Below are 11,796 nucleotides of genomic sequence, written 5' to 3'. Positions count from 1 at the left end.
CCCCCAAACTATTTCCTAATTGTGAGTAGAGTCTTAGCCTGGAGGGGACCATGGAAATAATCTATTTTTAAGCCTGACCTTTTGCAGAAATCCTTTAAAACATTTCTGCAGGTGATCATCCAGATTTTGCTTAAGTATCTCCCTTGACAAGGGACCTGTCCTTAAAAAGACAACTGACGCTTATAGAAATGAATCACTTGAAATATGCAGGGAAAAGATCTGTTTTCCCCGTAGGAGATTAATCAAACTGATTAGAAATGAAAAGGGCTGTGTTTTGAGATTTGGATTACATAGACATATGAAAAATGGAAAGAAAACAACTATTTTGGATCTGTTTGAACCATTTAATGTTTAGCAAACTGGAAAATAGAAATTGAATTGTGTAAATTAGAATCTATGACAGATTTAGATAAATAATCTAAGAAGTTCTTTGTTCCATTCCCATTTAAATGAGAGTAATTATTATTCATGGCAAAGTGGTACTCTGGAAGACTCCTTTTGATATTATAAAATATTTCCCCTAAATCTTCTAGGACCTCCCATAAATACTAAAATTGCTTTCATGGAGTTACTTAGCTGTCAGTAACATGGAACCCATTAGTACGTTAAAAATAAATAAAGAAGGTCCTCAGATATTCCTTCTCTTATAAATAAACATATTTGCTAAATAATATTTTATTTTCAATAAATGGAATTTGTTCTGTTTTCTGCTAAATAAGTACTTTATATAGCTTTCAATACATAGGAATAAATAAAAATGTTTATGAATATGTGGGGGCATGTACACACACACACACACACACACACACAAACATGTACACACCAACACACCTATACACAAAAACATGCTCCCCTTTAGGCTTACACTAAATTACCAATTTAACATTGTCCTCACCAGGTGAAGCCAGGGAGTGTCAGGCTGGACGCTTGCCTCAGTTATAGAGCTTGATTATAAGGCAGCAGAAAGTACCAAGCCTTTAGAGTTGGCTTGGCAATTCTCTTGTTGGAGAACCAATTAAATAAATGGTTTGGATTGCCATTCATAAATCATAACTTCCATAAATTCTTAGGCAGGGAAATAGTTTTAAAAGAGTTTATTTGAAATGACATGTATCAATAATTTGCACATTTCACCAAGTTAGTTAAATTTTCAACTTCTTTTCCTTAAAAGTAAATGACTCCACTGTAGGTCTCTTCACAATTTACATGAGGAAATACAAGAAGTTTTTATCACAATGCATGTTGTAGTTCTGATGCCCAGGTGTTGTGAGTTAGCTTTTAGAAGGAGGAAGCCCTGACACATAGATGGTCATGCATAACCAAGCTTTAATTAATGTCAGGATCCCATAAAAATTCAGTTACATTCATGATTCAAACTACATAAATTACTGTGCCATTAAATTTTAATGGATTTTATTTACGTTCATTGGTAATGTGTGTGTAAGGAAGAGAAAGGGAGAAAAAAAGGAGAGAGACATTTCTTTTCTAAGACAGTTTTATTTTTAAAAATTTTTTTTTAATGTTTGTTTATTTTTGAGACAGAGAGAGACGGAGCATGAACGGGGGAGGCTCAGAGAGAGAGGGAGACACAGACTCTGAAGCAGGCTCCAGGCTCTGGGCACAGGCTCTGAGCCTCAGCACAGAGCCCGACGCGGGGCTAGAACCCACAGACCATGAGATCATGACCTGAGCCAAAGTCGGACGCTCAACTGACTGAGCCACCCAGGCACCCCAAGACAGTTTTATTGAAATTAAACTGTTTAACCCTTCTCTTTGCAAAATAACTTCACATGTGACTTTAAATTCATTACTTGGATTTAGCTATTGAGGGTCCTTATATTCTCAAAAATGACCACCACTGGGGTGATCTTTAGTTCTTAAGATTATTCCTACTTAGTTGTTCAAAAGTTGTATAGTTGGAAGTTACTTAAGAAGGTTGCACAGGTGTATTTCATCAGTTTACAGAGGAAGTAAATTCTCTCTTTCACATAGATGAGAGATATTTTTAAAGTTTATTTATTTATTTTGAGAAAGAGAGTGGGGAGGGGTGGAGAAAAATAGAGAGAATCCCAAGCAGTCTCCATGTTGTCAACTTAGAGCCTGATGCAGGGCTTGATCTCAACGAAGTGTGGAGATCATAACCTGAGCTGAAACCAAGAGTCAGGCACTTAACTGACTGAGCCACCGAGGCGCCCCAAGATATTTTTAATAAAATTCATCATAAAAATTATAATTCTTTGGGTCTCAGTTGAGCAGTGACTATTTTAGCTTTGATCTTAAATACCTGAAATTCCTCAGTTTCTTTGGGAGTGTGTTCTTATAGGGTAATTAAGATTGCTGTACAATGACTTCACATATTTAATTTTAGGACTTACACCGCCTATTGAGTAACCAGAAATTTCAAATAAACAGGATTTTTATTTCCTCATGCTATTCTTGCTGCCTTGACTATTATTCTACCATTATCAGCTTCAGTGAGACTTTTCAGGGAAGACTCCTCCAATGCCGCAGACTTGTCCAGATTCCTCTAATATCTTCTCTCAGGGTATCTGTTTTTCTCACTATGAGCTCTTATCACAACTGTAATAAAATTGTTACCTCTGTAACTAGTTTACACCTTTCCCCTGGCACACAGCCATAATACTATGCAACATTCATATAGCTTTCTTGAGAAAACAAAATCTGTAGTAATAAAGAACAAATTGTGTTTGCGAAACAATATTTATGTGACAGGAGGTTAAAATAGGGCAACTTCAGGTTCTTTTGCAGCTGAAAGGCAAGGTTTTGGAATTTTAGACATACACCTGCATACAGACTTTGCCACAGAGATGCCTTTATTGCTCTAGACCCCAGTTTTTTCGGTTATCCAAGCACGGTAGGCTGTTACTCGCGTATATACTCCTGGCTTATCAGGCAGACCACATTGATCCCCCCAGCTTACTATCCCCACAAGGAACCAAAGCCGCCGTGAGTCCTCTTGAACTAGTGGGCCACCAGAGTCACCCTGAAAGAAACACAATGATTGAATTTAAGTGTGAGACCACCCTGAAGTATTAAGGAGTTTATTTCTGTCAGTAGAAGTCACACCCAGTATGACAATAAAAATAATCTGACATTTCTTGTGAAATGTTACAGCAAGTTGAAATAGTGTACCAATTTCATGTGAAAATTACCAAAATCCTTTAAGAACACACACTGTTCCTTCCTCAGGTGTGAGAAGACGAGGTGCATGTTTCCCAGACTGTCCTCAGTCACCTGGTGGACAGCTTCCCATCCCAGACTTTACCTCCTCCAGGAAGCCTTCCCAGGGCTGTTCTTTCCCACCGCCACCCCTTCTAGCTTTGGGTTGGGTTAGTTTTTTACTTCCTGTGTTCCACATCTTGTGTGTATCTCTTTCACCACTTCTATATTATTTTATGCAAACACATTGTATGCCTGTTTGAACTTATTCCCTTGCACCAATTCCCCTTGTGATAGCCACACATTGCTGCAAAAGTCACAGCATTTAGGATACTTGTTCAGTGTCTGTTTTTCTGGTTATTCTGTAAGGTCTGCCAGGGAAGGCATACTTATTCTGGACCCTGCTATATCCTAAGCTTCTAACTCACAGGAGATGCTGAGCAAATATTTGTTGAATGGATGAAGTTTCATTTATCTTCCTATTCATAGTACCTGCATGGTGTCTGATGCATAATAATATATCATCAAAAAGTATTCTTTGGTGAATAATCACAAAGAAATTTATAAGGCAATGAGTAAAACACTCCTTATGAAATACTGGCCAATTATAATAACCCAACCAACAAATATTTGTACATGCAATAATCTACCTGGGGAGACAAATTTAGTCCATTTTACATGCTGCATGATAGATTGAGTCTGTGGGTTCTGGAGTTAGATAGACTGGGTAAGAAGAATTCTCCACTTCTCAGCCATATGACCTTCAGTATACTATTTAATAGCTTTTCTGATCTCAGTTTCCTCATCTATGAGTAATGTTTCTATATGTTTAAATGAGTTTTATACATGTAACACTTCCAGTATAGCCTGGCATACAGTCTGTACTACTAATAAAAGCCAACTATTATCAAGTGTGCTTTTAGAATGGTTTGCTATTCATTTGACTGCTCTTTGTAGCTAGCTCTTCTAATTACTGGTTTAGATGGGGAGAAGGGTCAGTGTGTGAATCACCAATCGCATGGCAAGCACTGCATGCAGCTGATTGGCACCTGCCTCCTTCAGGTTGTGTGTTCATGCTCCAGCTACCCAGTTCTTTTTCATCGTTGTGCTTCTGCTGCTATTCTTTCTAGTAAGGAATTTCTCTGCATAATATCTAAGAGTGGACGAGCAGATGTTAAACTAAGAGGGACATGTAATTTATCCTGTATCTGGACAGCTTCACTGCCTGGTTGTGCAGGCATTTTAACTTGTGTTCCCTCTTCTAGACTATTATAGCCTTGATGAGTGCAGGGAACACATAGTTGTGCTAAGCACTGTATCTGGTGCACAGAAAACATACAATTTCTATGAATAAATGAACTGAAACAAGTATGATCTCATAATCTCCTTTGTAAAGTGCTAGTTCTTTCTGATGCACAAACTCTATGTATTGTAGTATTTCAGCTGAAAATTAGGTCCAGAGTGGAACACATAGGGGGAATTTCATGATGACTTGATCCGGGCTTGAGGGGAAGAGTGGAAATTGTGTATGCAGAAGGAAAGGGGCATTTTGAGTAAGGCATGAGTAATGCCCTTTTATATTTCATGTGTTTCCCTAAGTCGGTTCTAATTAATGCTGAATTGTCAGTGTAGATGTGTGTTACTTATTTGGTGAATTTTTTTGAAAACTATGAAGTTTGAGAATTTGTTGTTACAGAACTAGCAATAAAAAAATAGGAAGTGGAACAAGAAGTGTTTCCTATCACAAAGACATCTCCACTTAAAGGGAACAAAAGGCTAATGGGTAATTAATGGTTTCTTGAAAACTGATAAACAGTTCCTCTCCATTTATACACAACTTGTGGTCAATAAAAATGTTTCATTTAGGGGAAAATGCCCAAAATGTGAAAAAAACTGTGGAAGAGCTACTTCTTACCCATTTTTTCAAGAATGTGAGAACTAAAATATAAAAGTCAGTAATGTTTGCAAATCATAAGAGACTCTTAAAGATAGAGAACAAACTGAGGTTTGATGGAGGGAGGTGGGTGGGGGATGTGCTAGATGGGTGATAGGTACTAAGGAGGGCACTAAGGAGGGCACTTGTGATAAGCACTGGGTGTTGTCTGTAAGTGATAAGTCACTTAATTCTACACCTGAAACCAATTTTACCATATATGTTAATTAGAATTTAAGTTGAAATAAAAAAGTGAAATAACAAAATTGAAATAAAAAACTGTCAGCATTGTTTGAGGAAAGAATAAACTTGATTTTTCTGCATACAATTTCCCCCCACCCCCCAAACAGCAGCAGATTCCCCAAGAAAAGATTAATTTTTCTTAATTCCAGAAATGTAATTTTGGATACTAAGTAGTTATTGCTGTTACTATATGAGGTTGGATTTCAGACATAGGATCAAAATCTATTAAAGGATATAACCACATTAATTGCTTAGATAATTTAATTAAAAACGTTAGCATTAAAATCCTATTGTAATTATTTTAAAGTAAGAATTTCATAGTTATTTTCATTTTTATGTTTGGTTAAAAAAGACAGGACCGATCTAAATAGTTCCCCCCTCCCTCATTTGTGCTGTTTTACAATTATAGAAACTGTTGTGACTGAAATAACTAAGCTTTTTGTGTACATTTTTTATCTTCAGGGTGCTGATTTTCAGGTGTTATTTAGATTAAAAATCACAAAGAAAGTTCTTAAAATTAACATTGGATCAATTTCATAAGAGAATTTTAACTGTAAAATCTATATAACAATTTTTTGGAGGATCAGGCTGTGTATTCTAATTATGTTACCTCTATGCTTATCACAGTATCACATGCCAGTAAGTGCTTATGAACTTGGATGATGACATGATAACATTATTTTGAACTTACTCGGCATGCATCCACTCCACCTTGAGGTAGTCCAGCACATAGCATTCCCGACAAAACAGCTCCATTATAACTAGTTGGTGCATTACATGCATCATTACTTATTATTCTGACCCGTGCTTGCTGTAGATCTGAAACTGTGCTACCTGTGAAGTATAAAGCAGAAATGGAATGGGTAAATTAATGATTCTATGTCAAATATGGGAAGGAATAACTGTACTCCAAAACACTATCTTATTTAGCAAAGCAGGCTATTGAAGATATATTGGGAGTTTCTTTTCAGCAAAGATGCCCATAGTAGAGAAGAATAAACCCTCTACACAGATCAATTTTATTTTTTTGCCTTACTTTGTGATGCAGCGCCCCTTGGACCTTAAGAGCAAAACATATCTGCTATTTTAATACTGACTAGTAGCATTTAAGTTATTCACTGACTGACTTTGAATTGGAAAATTACATATTGAGTAAACTTTAATTTACCAATGAAAGAGAAACCAGTCTGGTTTCAAGGCTAAAGAAATAATTTATTTTACTTGTATTGATGTTCCTTCAGAATGGCACTGCCATTTTTATGATTGGTACACATTTTATCTATTACACCAAATTACTTTCAGTGGTGAAAACACAATGAGGTATTTTCTAGGACAATTAAGTCTTCATATTATTTCTTGGAGATACAATCTACAGCATGAGCTGAAGCATGTGGAAATTGTTAATGCTATGTCCTTCCACGCCCTGGTTGATATTCTCTTCACCATGGCCCTATTTGTTCTTTTACATTGCCCTCATTATTCATTCAGTAAACAAAGAGTGAGCAATGCTTATGTATGTAGAGTTTCTTGCTCTAGAGGTAGAATTCATTTCATCTCAGAACACCTTAATGATTGTTAACACCTTAGAGGGTGTTAAAACCCTTAGAGAATACCTATCAAAATCTTCTTTTCAAAATTAAAAATTTTCTTTATATGAGAGACATTTGAGACCTATAGAGTCCCTGGTTCATTGAAGAACTCATGTTTCTTCACCACTTTTATTTTACGTTTCCCTATTACTGTGTTTGAGAATCCCCCGTGATTTCTAGGGACACTGCTTTGCTTTGCTGAGGATATGTAGTAATAACTAGAGGTTGGACTCATCAGAATATGGGGTCGTTCCTTCCACAGAACATGTCCTTCAGGTGTTCCCTAATTACATAACAGCAAGTCCCAGGAGATTTTGTTGTTGTTGTTGTTGTTGTTGTTGTTTGATTTTTCCTGAGACACTTACCGCCATATTCTTGAGATCCCCATCCTGTTACATAAGCAGTAGACCCAGGTGGAATATTCTGGGTAGCCTCCGGGAGACACACCCTATGGATATCTTTGGTAAATGTGATGCCTCTGTCAAGTTGTATAGCTGCAATATCATTTTCATGAGTTGCAGGGTTATAATTGCTATGGATTAAAATAGTCCTTACTCCTCTTCTCTGTTTAGGAAATGTTGTTGAAACACCGAAAGTGACAGTCCACTGACGAGGATTAGGGTAGCTAAAAAAATACGAGAATGTGTTTTGAATTGTGAATTTATGAGCATTTCAAATATTTGAATTTTGCGTTTGCCATCCCTTTCCTGGCTAGCAACTATTTGATCAGTATCTCTTTGGTATATATTTTCTGGATTACATAGTTAGTAAATGAATGATAATTTGTCTAAAGGGTCTGCGAATTGAAGAGTTGATTAACTCAGTGTTGCTCCTAAGCTTGAATAAAAATAAAATGTATCCACACAACAACAATTTAAGAGTTTTGTGGAGTTTAGATATAGGTGATACAGAAATAAAAATTATATGTCCAGGAAATAATCTTATCATGTACAATAGCTTATGTAAGAGTGAATGCTAGTTAAAAATTCTAAAGAAAAAAGTAGTTTACAACCACCGAATACATGAATTTTTCATATTGAACTTCTTTTGATCAGTCTCTGTACGGAGAAAATTTTAAAGCTATTGTTCTCTTCTTTCCCTCCCTTCCTTTTCTTTCTTCCAGCAAACGAATAAGAGCATGATTTTGGAATCAGAATTAGGGGTGCCTGGGTGGCTCAGTCGGTTAAGTGGCCGACTTTGGCTCAGGTCATGATCTCGCGGTCCGTGAGTTCGAGCCCCGCGTCAGGCTCTGTGCTGACAGCTCAGAGCCTGGAGCCTGTTTCAGATTCTGTGTCTCCCTCTCTCTGACCCTCCCCCATTCATGCTCTGTCTCTCTCTGTCTCAAAAATAAATAAACGTTAAATAAAAAAAAAATAGACTTAAATCTTGGCTATGCCATATATTAACTGTGTTATTTAGGGCAACTTACTTCATATCTTTAATTCTCAGTTTATTTTTGCACAAAATGTGACTGATTATATGCCCTCACTCAGTTGTAAGTATTGAAACAATGTTTGGCATACAAGGTAAGCACTCAGTGGAAATAACTATTATTTTCATTAGTTATAGTTGAACAAGTCATTACTACATGTTTACTTTGTATAAGAAACAGTATGAGTCTCTGGGAATAAAAATATAAATAAATAACTATGCTGTAGGAATCAGGCAACGAAAAGACGTAAAAAGTATCCAGTTTGGCAAGGAGGAAGTATAACTTTCATTATTTGCAGCTGACATGATACTATATGTAGAAAACCTTAAAGACTCCACAAAAAAACTGCTGGAATTAATAAACAAATTCAATAAAGTCCCAGGATACAAAATCAACATACAGAAATATGTTGCATTTCTATACACCAATAATGAAACAGGAAAAAAGAGAAATTAGGAATCAATCCCATTTACAATTGCACCAAAACCAATAAGATACCTAGGAATAAACCTAACCAAAGAGGTAAAGAATCTGTACACTGAAAACTATGGAAAGCTTATGAAAGAAATTGAAGAAGACACAGAGAAATGGAGAAAAATTCCATGCTCATGGATTAGAAGAACAAATATTATTAAAATGTCTATATTACCCAAAGCGACCTACATATTCAATGCAATCCCTATTGAAATAATACCAGCATGCTTCACAGAGCTAGAACAAGCAATTCTAAAATTTGTATGGAACCAGAAAAGACCCAGAATAGCCAAAGTTATGTTGAAAATGAAAAACAAAACTGGAGGCATCACAATTCTGGATTTCAAGCTGTATTACAAAGCTGTATTCATCAAGACAGTATGGTACTGGCACAAAAACAGACACCTAGATAAATGGAACAGAATAGAGAACCCAGAAATGGGCCCACAAATGTATGGCCAACTAATCTTCCACAAAGCAGGAAAGAATGTCCAATGGGAAAAAAGACTATCTCTTCAACAGTTGCTGTTGGAAAAACTGGACAGCAACATGCAGAAGAATGAACCTAGACCACTTTCTTACACTATAGCCAAAAGTAAATTCAAAATGGATGAAAGACTTAAATGTGACACCTGAAACCATAAAAATCCTAGAAGAGAACTCAGGTGGTAACTTCTTTGATATCAGCCATAGCAACTTCTTTCTAGACATGTTTCCTGAGGCAAGGGAAACAAAAGCAAAAATAAACTATTGGGATTACTTCTGCACAGTGAAGGAAACAATCAACAAAGCTAAAAGGCAACCTTCAGAATGGGAGAAGATATCTGCAAATGATATATTTGATAAAGTGTAGAAGGTTTATTAGCCAAAACATATAAAGAACTAATAAATCTCAACACCCAAAAAACAAATAATCCAATTAAAAAATGAGGAGAAGCCGTGAACATTTTTCCGAAGAAGACATACATTCAGCAGACACGTGAAAAGATGCTCAACATCACTGATCATCAGGGAAATACAAATCAAAACTATAAGATACCACCTCACACCTGTCAGAATGGCTAAAATCAACAACACAAGAAACAGGTGTTGGTGAGGATATGAAGAAAGGGGAACCCTCTTGCATTGTTGGTGGGAATACAAACTAGTGCAGCTACTCTGGTTTCCTCAAAAAGTTAAAGAATAGGATTACCCTGGGGCACCTGGATGGCTCAGTTGGTTAAGCATCCTACTTCGGTTCATGTCATGATCTCAAGGTTCATGAGTTCAAGCCCTGTTGCAAATTCTGTACTGACAGCTCAGAGCCTGGAGCTTGCATCAGATTCTGTGTCTCCCTCTCTCTCTGCTCCTCCCCTTCTCATACTTTGTCTCTCTCCTCTCAAAAATAAATAAACATTAAAAAAATTTTAAAAAATAGGACTATCCTATGATCTAGCAATCACACTACCAGGTATTTACCCAAAGAGTACAAAAATACTAATTCAAAGGGATACATGCACCCTAATGTTTACAGCAGCATTATCTACAATATCCAAATTGTGGAAAAAGCCCAAGTGTCCATCAACTGATGAATGGATAAAGAAGAAGTGGTACACACACACGCACACACACACACACACACACACACACACACACACACACTGGAATATTAGCCATGAAAAGAATGAAATCTTGCCCTTTGCAATGATGTGAATAGAGCTAGAGAGTATTATGCTAAGTGAAATAAGTCAGTCAGAGAAAGACAAACACTATATGATTTCACTTATATGTGGAATTTAAGAAGCAAAACAACCAAGCAAAGGGGAAAAAGGAGAGAAAAAGAAACAATCTAAGAAACAGAGGCTTAACTATAGAGAACAAACTGATAGTTACCAGAGAGGAAGTGGGTGGGGGGATGGGTTAAATAGATATGAGGATTAAAAAGCACCAGGTGTTGTATGAAAGTGTTGAATCACTATATTGTACACCTGAAACTAGTATTACACTGTATGCTAACTTTCTGGAATTTAAAATCTTAAAAATATATAAATAACTATGGTCTCTGTTGATGAGCAGCTCCACATGAGACAATTAAGTATCATAAATCACAGGGACTACTGCTAAAGATAATTGAGCAGATTTCTGTGAGAGTACCATGGGGGAGGAAGAAAGCATCAGGGAAGACTTCATAGGGGAAGTGATAACTCAAAAATCTTCTCTTGGACTCTTGGAGGGCCTTATCACATCTATATATCTTGATGTAAGGCTGGCCGTGTCCCCAGAAATCCTCGTTGATAGGTTCTCAGTGACAATCAGGCCTACTGGAAGTGTGCCAATATAAGGTTCACATAGTTTGTTAGCTTTCCTGGATCAATTTAGTAGTGAATAGAAGGATTGGGGAGGCATAATTCAAAGATGTTCCAAGCATTTAAAATCATGAATTATGGGGTGCCTCAGTGGCTCAGTCAGTTAAGTGTCTGGCTCTTGATCTCAGCTCAGGTCGTGATCTCACCGTCTGTGGGATTTGTGCTGACAGCGCAGAGCCTGCTTGGGATTCTTTATCTCCCCGTCTCTCTGCCCCTTCCCTGCTCACTCTTTGTCTCTCCAAATAAATAAATTAAAAAAAAAAGTTAAAATCATGAATTACTTTGGTAAACATTGATGATATTTATAATGGTGACTTTCATTATAGTGATATCCTTTACTTAGCTTTTGGTAGTTGGGTCTGCATAGGGCTTAGAATGCAGACTGTTTATGTATTACATCCTTCGTTATACTAAATCCAAGCATTTGCATTTCTGGTTCCCACACTCAGAAGTGATTAAAATCAATTAGTTCCATAGTTCTTCTTTGGCCTTTCAAGTGGAAATAAAGATTGAACCTTTAGCTCCAGCCAGATTGCATTATTCTCTTACTATTTTTCAGGTTTAAGAGCATTTTCTCGATCTTCTTCTTCTCCCTAAAAT

General features: G+C 36.7%; 1 protein-coding gene across 1 annotated transcript in view; it reads right to left on the bottom strand.

The window, feature by feature from the left end:
* Positions 1 to 2,599: 2,599 nt before the first annotated feature.
* TMPRSS11D (transmembrane serine protease 11D) overlaps positions 2,600 to 11,796 on the bottom strand; it is a 55,593-nt gene continuing 46,396 nt past the window's right edge. The window contains exons 8-10 of the mRNA XM_042936722.1: positions 7,307 to 7,570; positions 6,048 to 6,186; positions 2,600 to 3,004 (exon numbers count right to left, since the gene is read on the bottom strand). Coding sequence (XP_042792656.1) covers positions 2,843 to 3,004; positions 6,048 to 6,186; positions 7,307 to 7,570 — 565 coding nt within the window. The 3' untranslated portion in view covers positions 2,600 to 2,842. The remainder of the gene's footprint in view (positions 3,005 to 6,047; positions 6,187 to 7,306; positions 7,571 to 11,796) is intronic.

This window comes from Panthera leo, chromosome B1 (genome assembly GCF_018350215.1).
Source record: "Panthera leo isolate Ple1 chromosome B1, P.leo_Ple1_pat1.1, whole genome shotgun sequence".
Taxonomy (NCBI): Eukaryota; Metazoa; Chordata; class Mammalia; order Carnivora; family Felidae; genus Panthera; species Panthera leo.
This window is presented reverse-complemented; position numbering and strand designations above follow the sequence as displayed.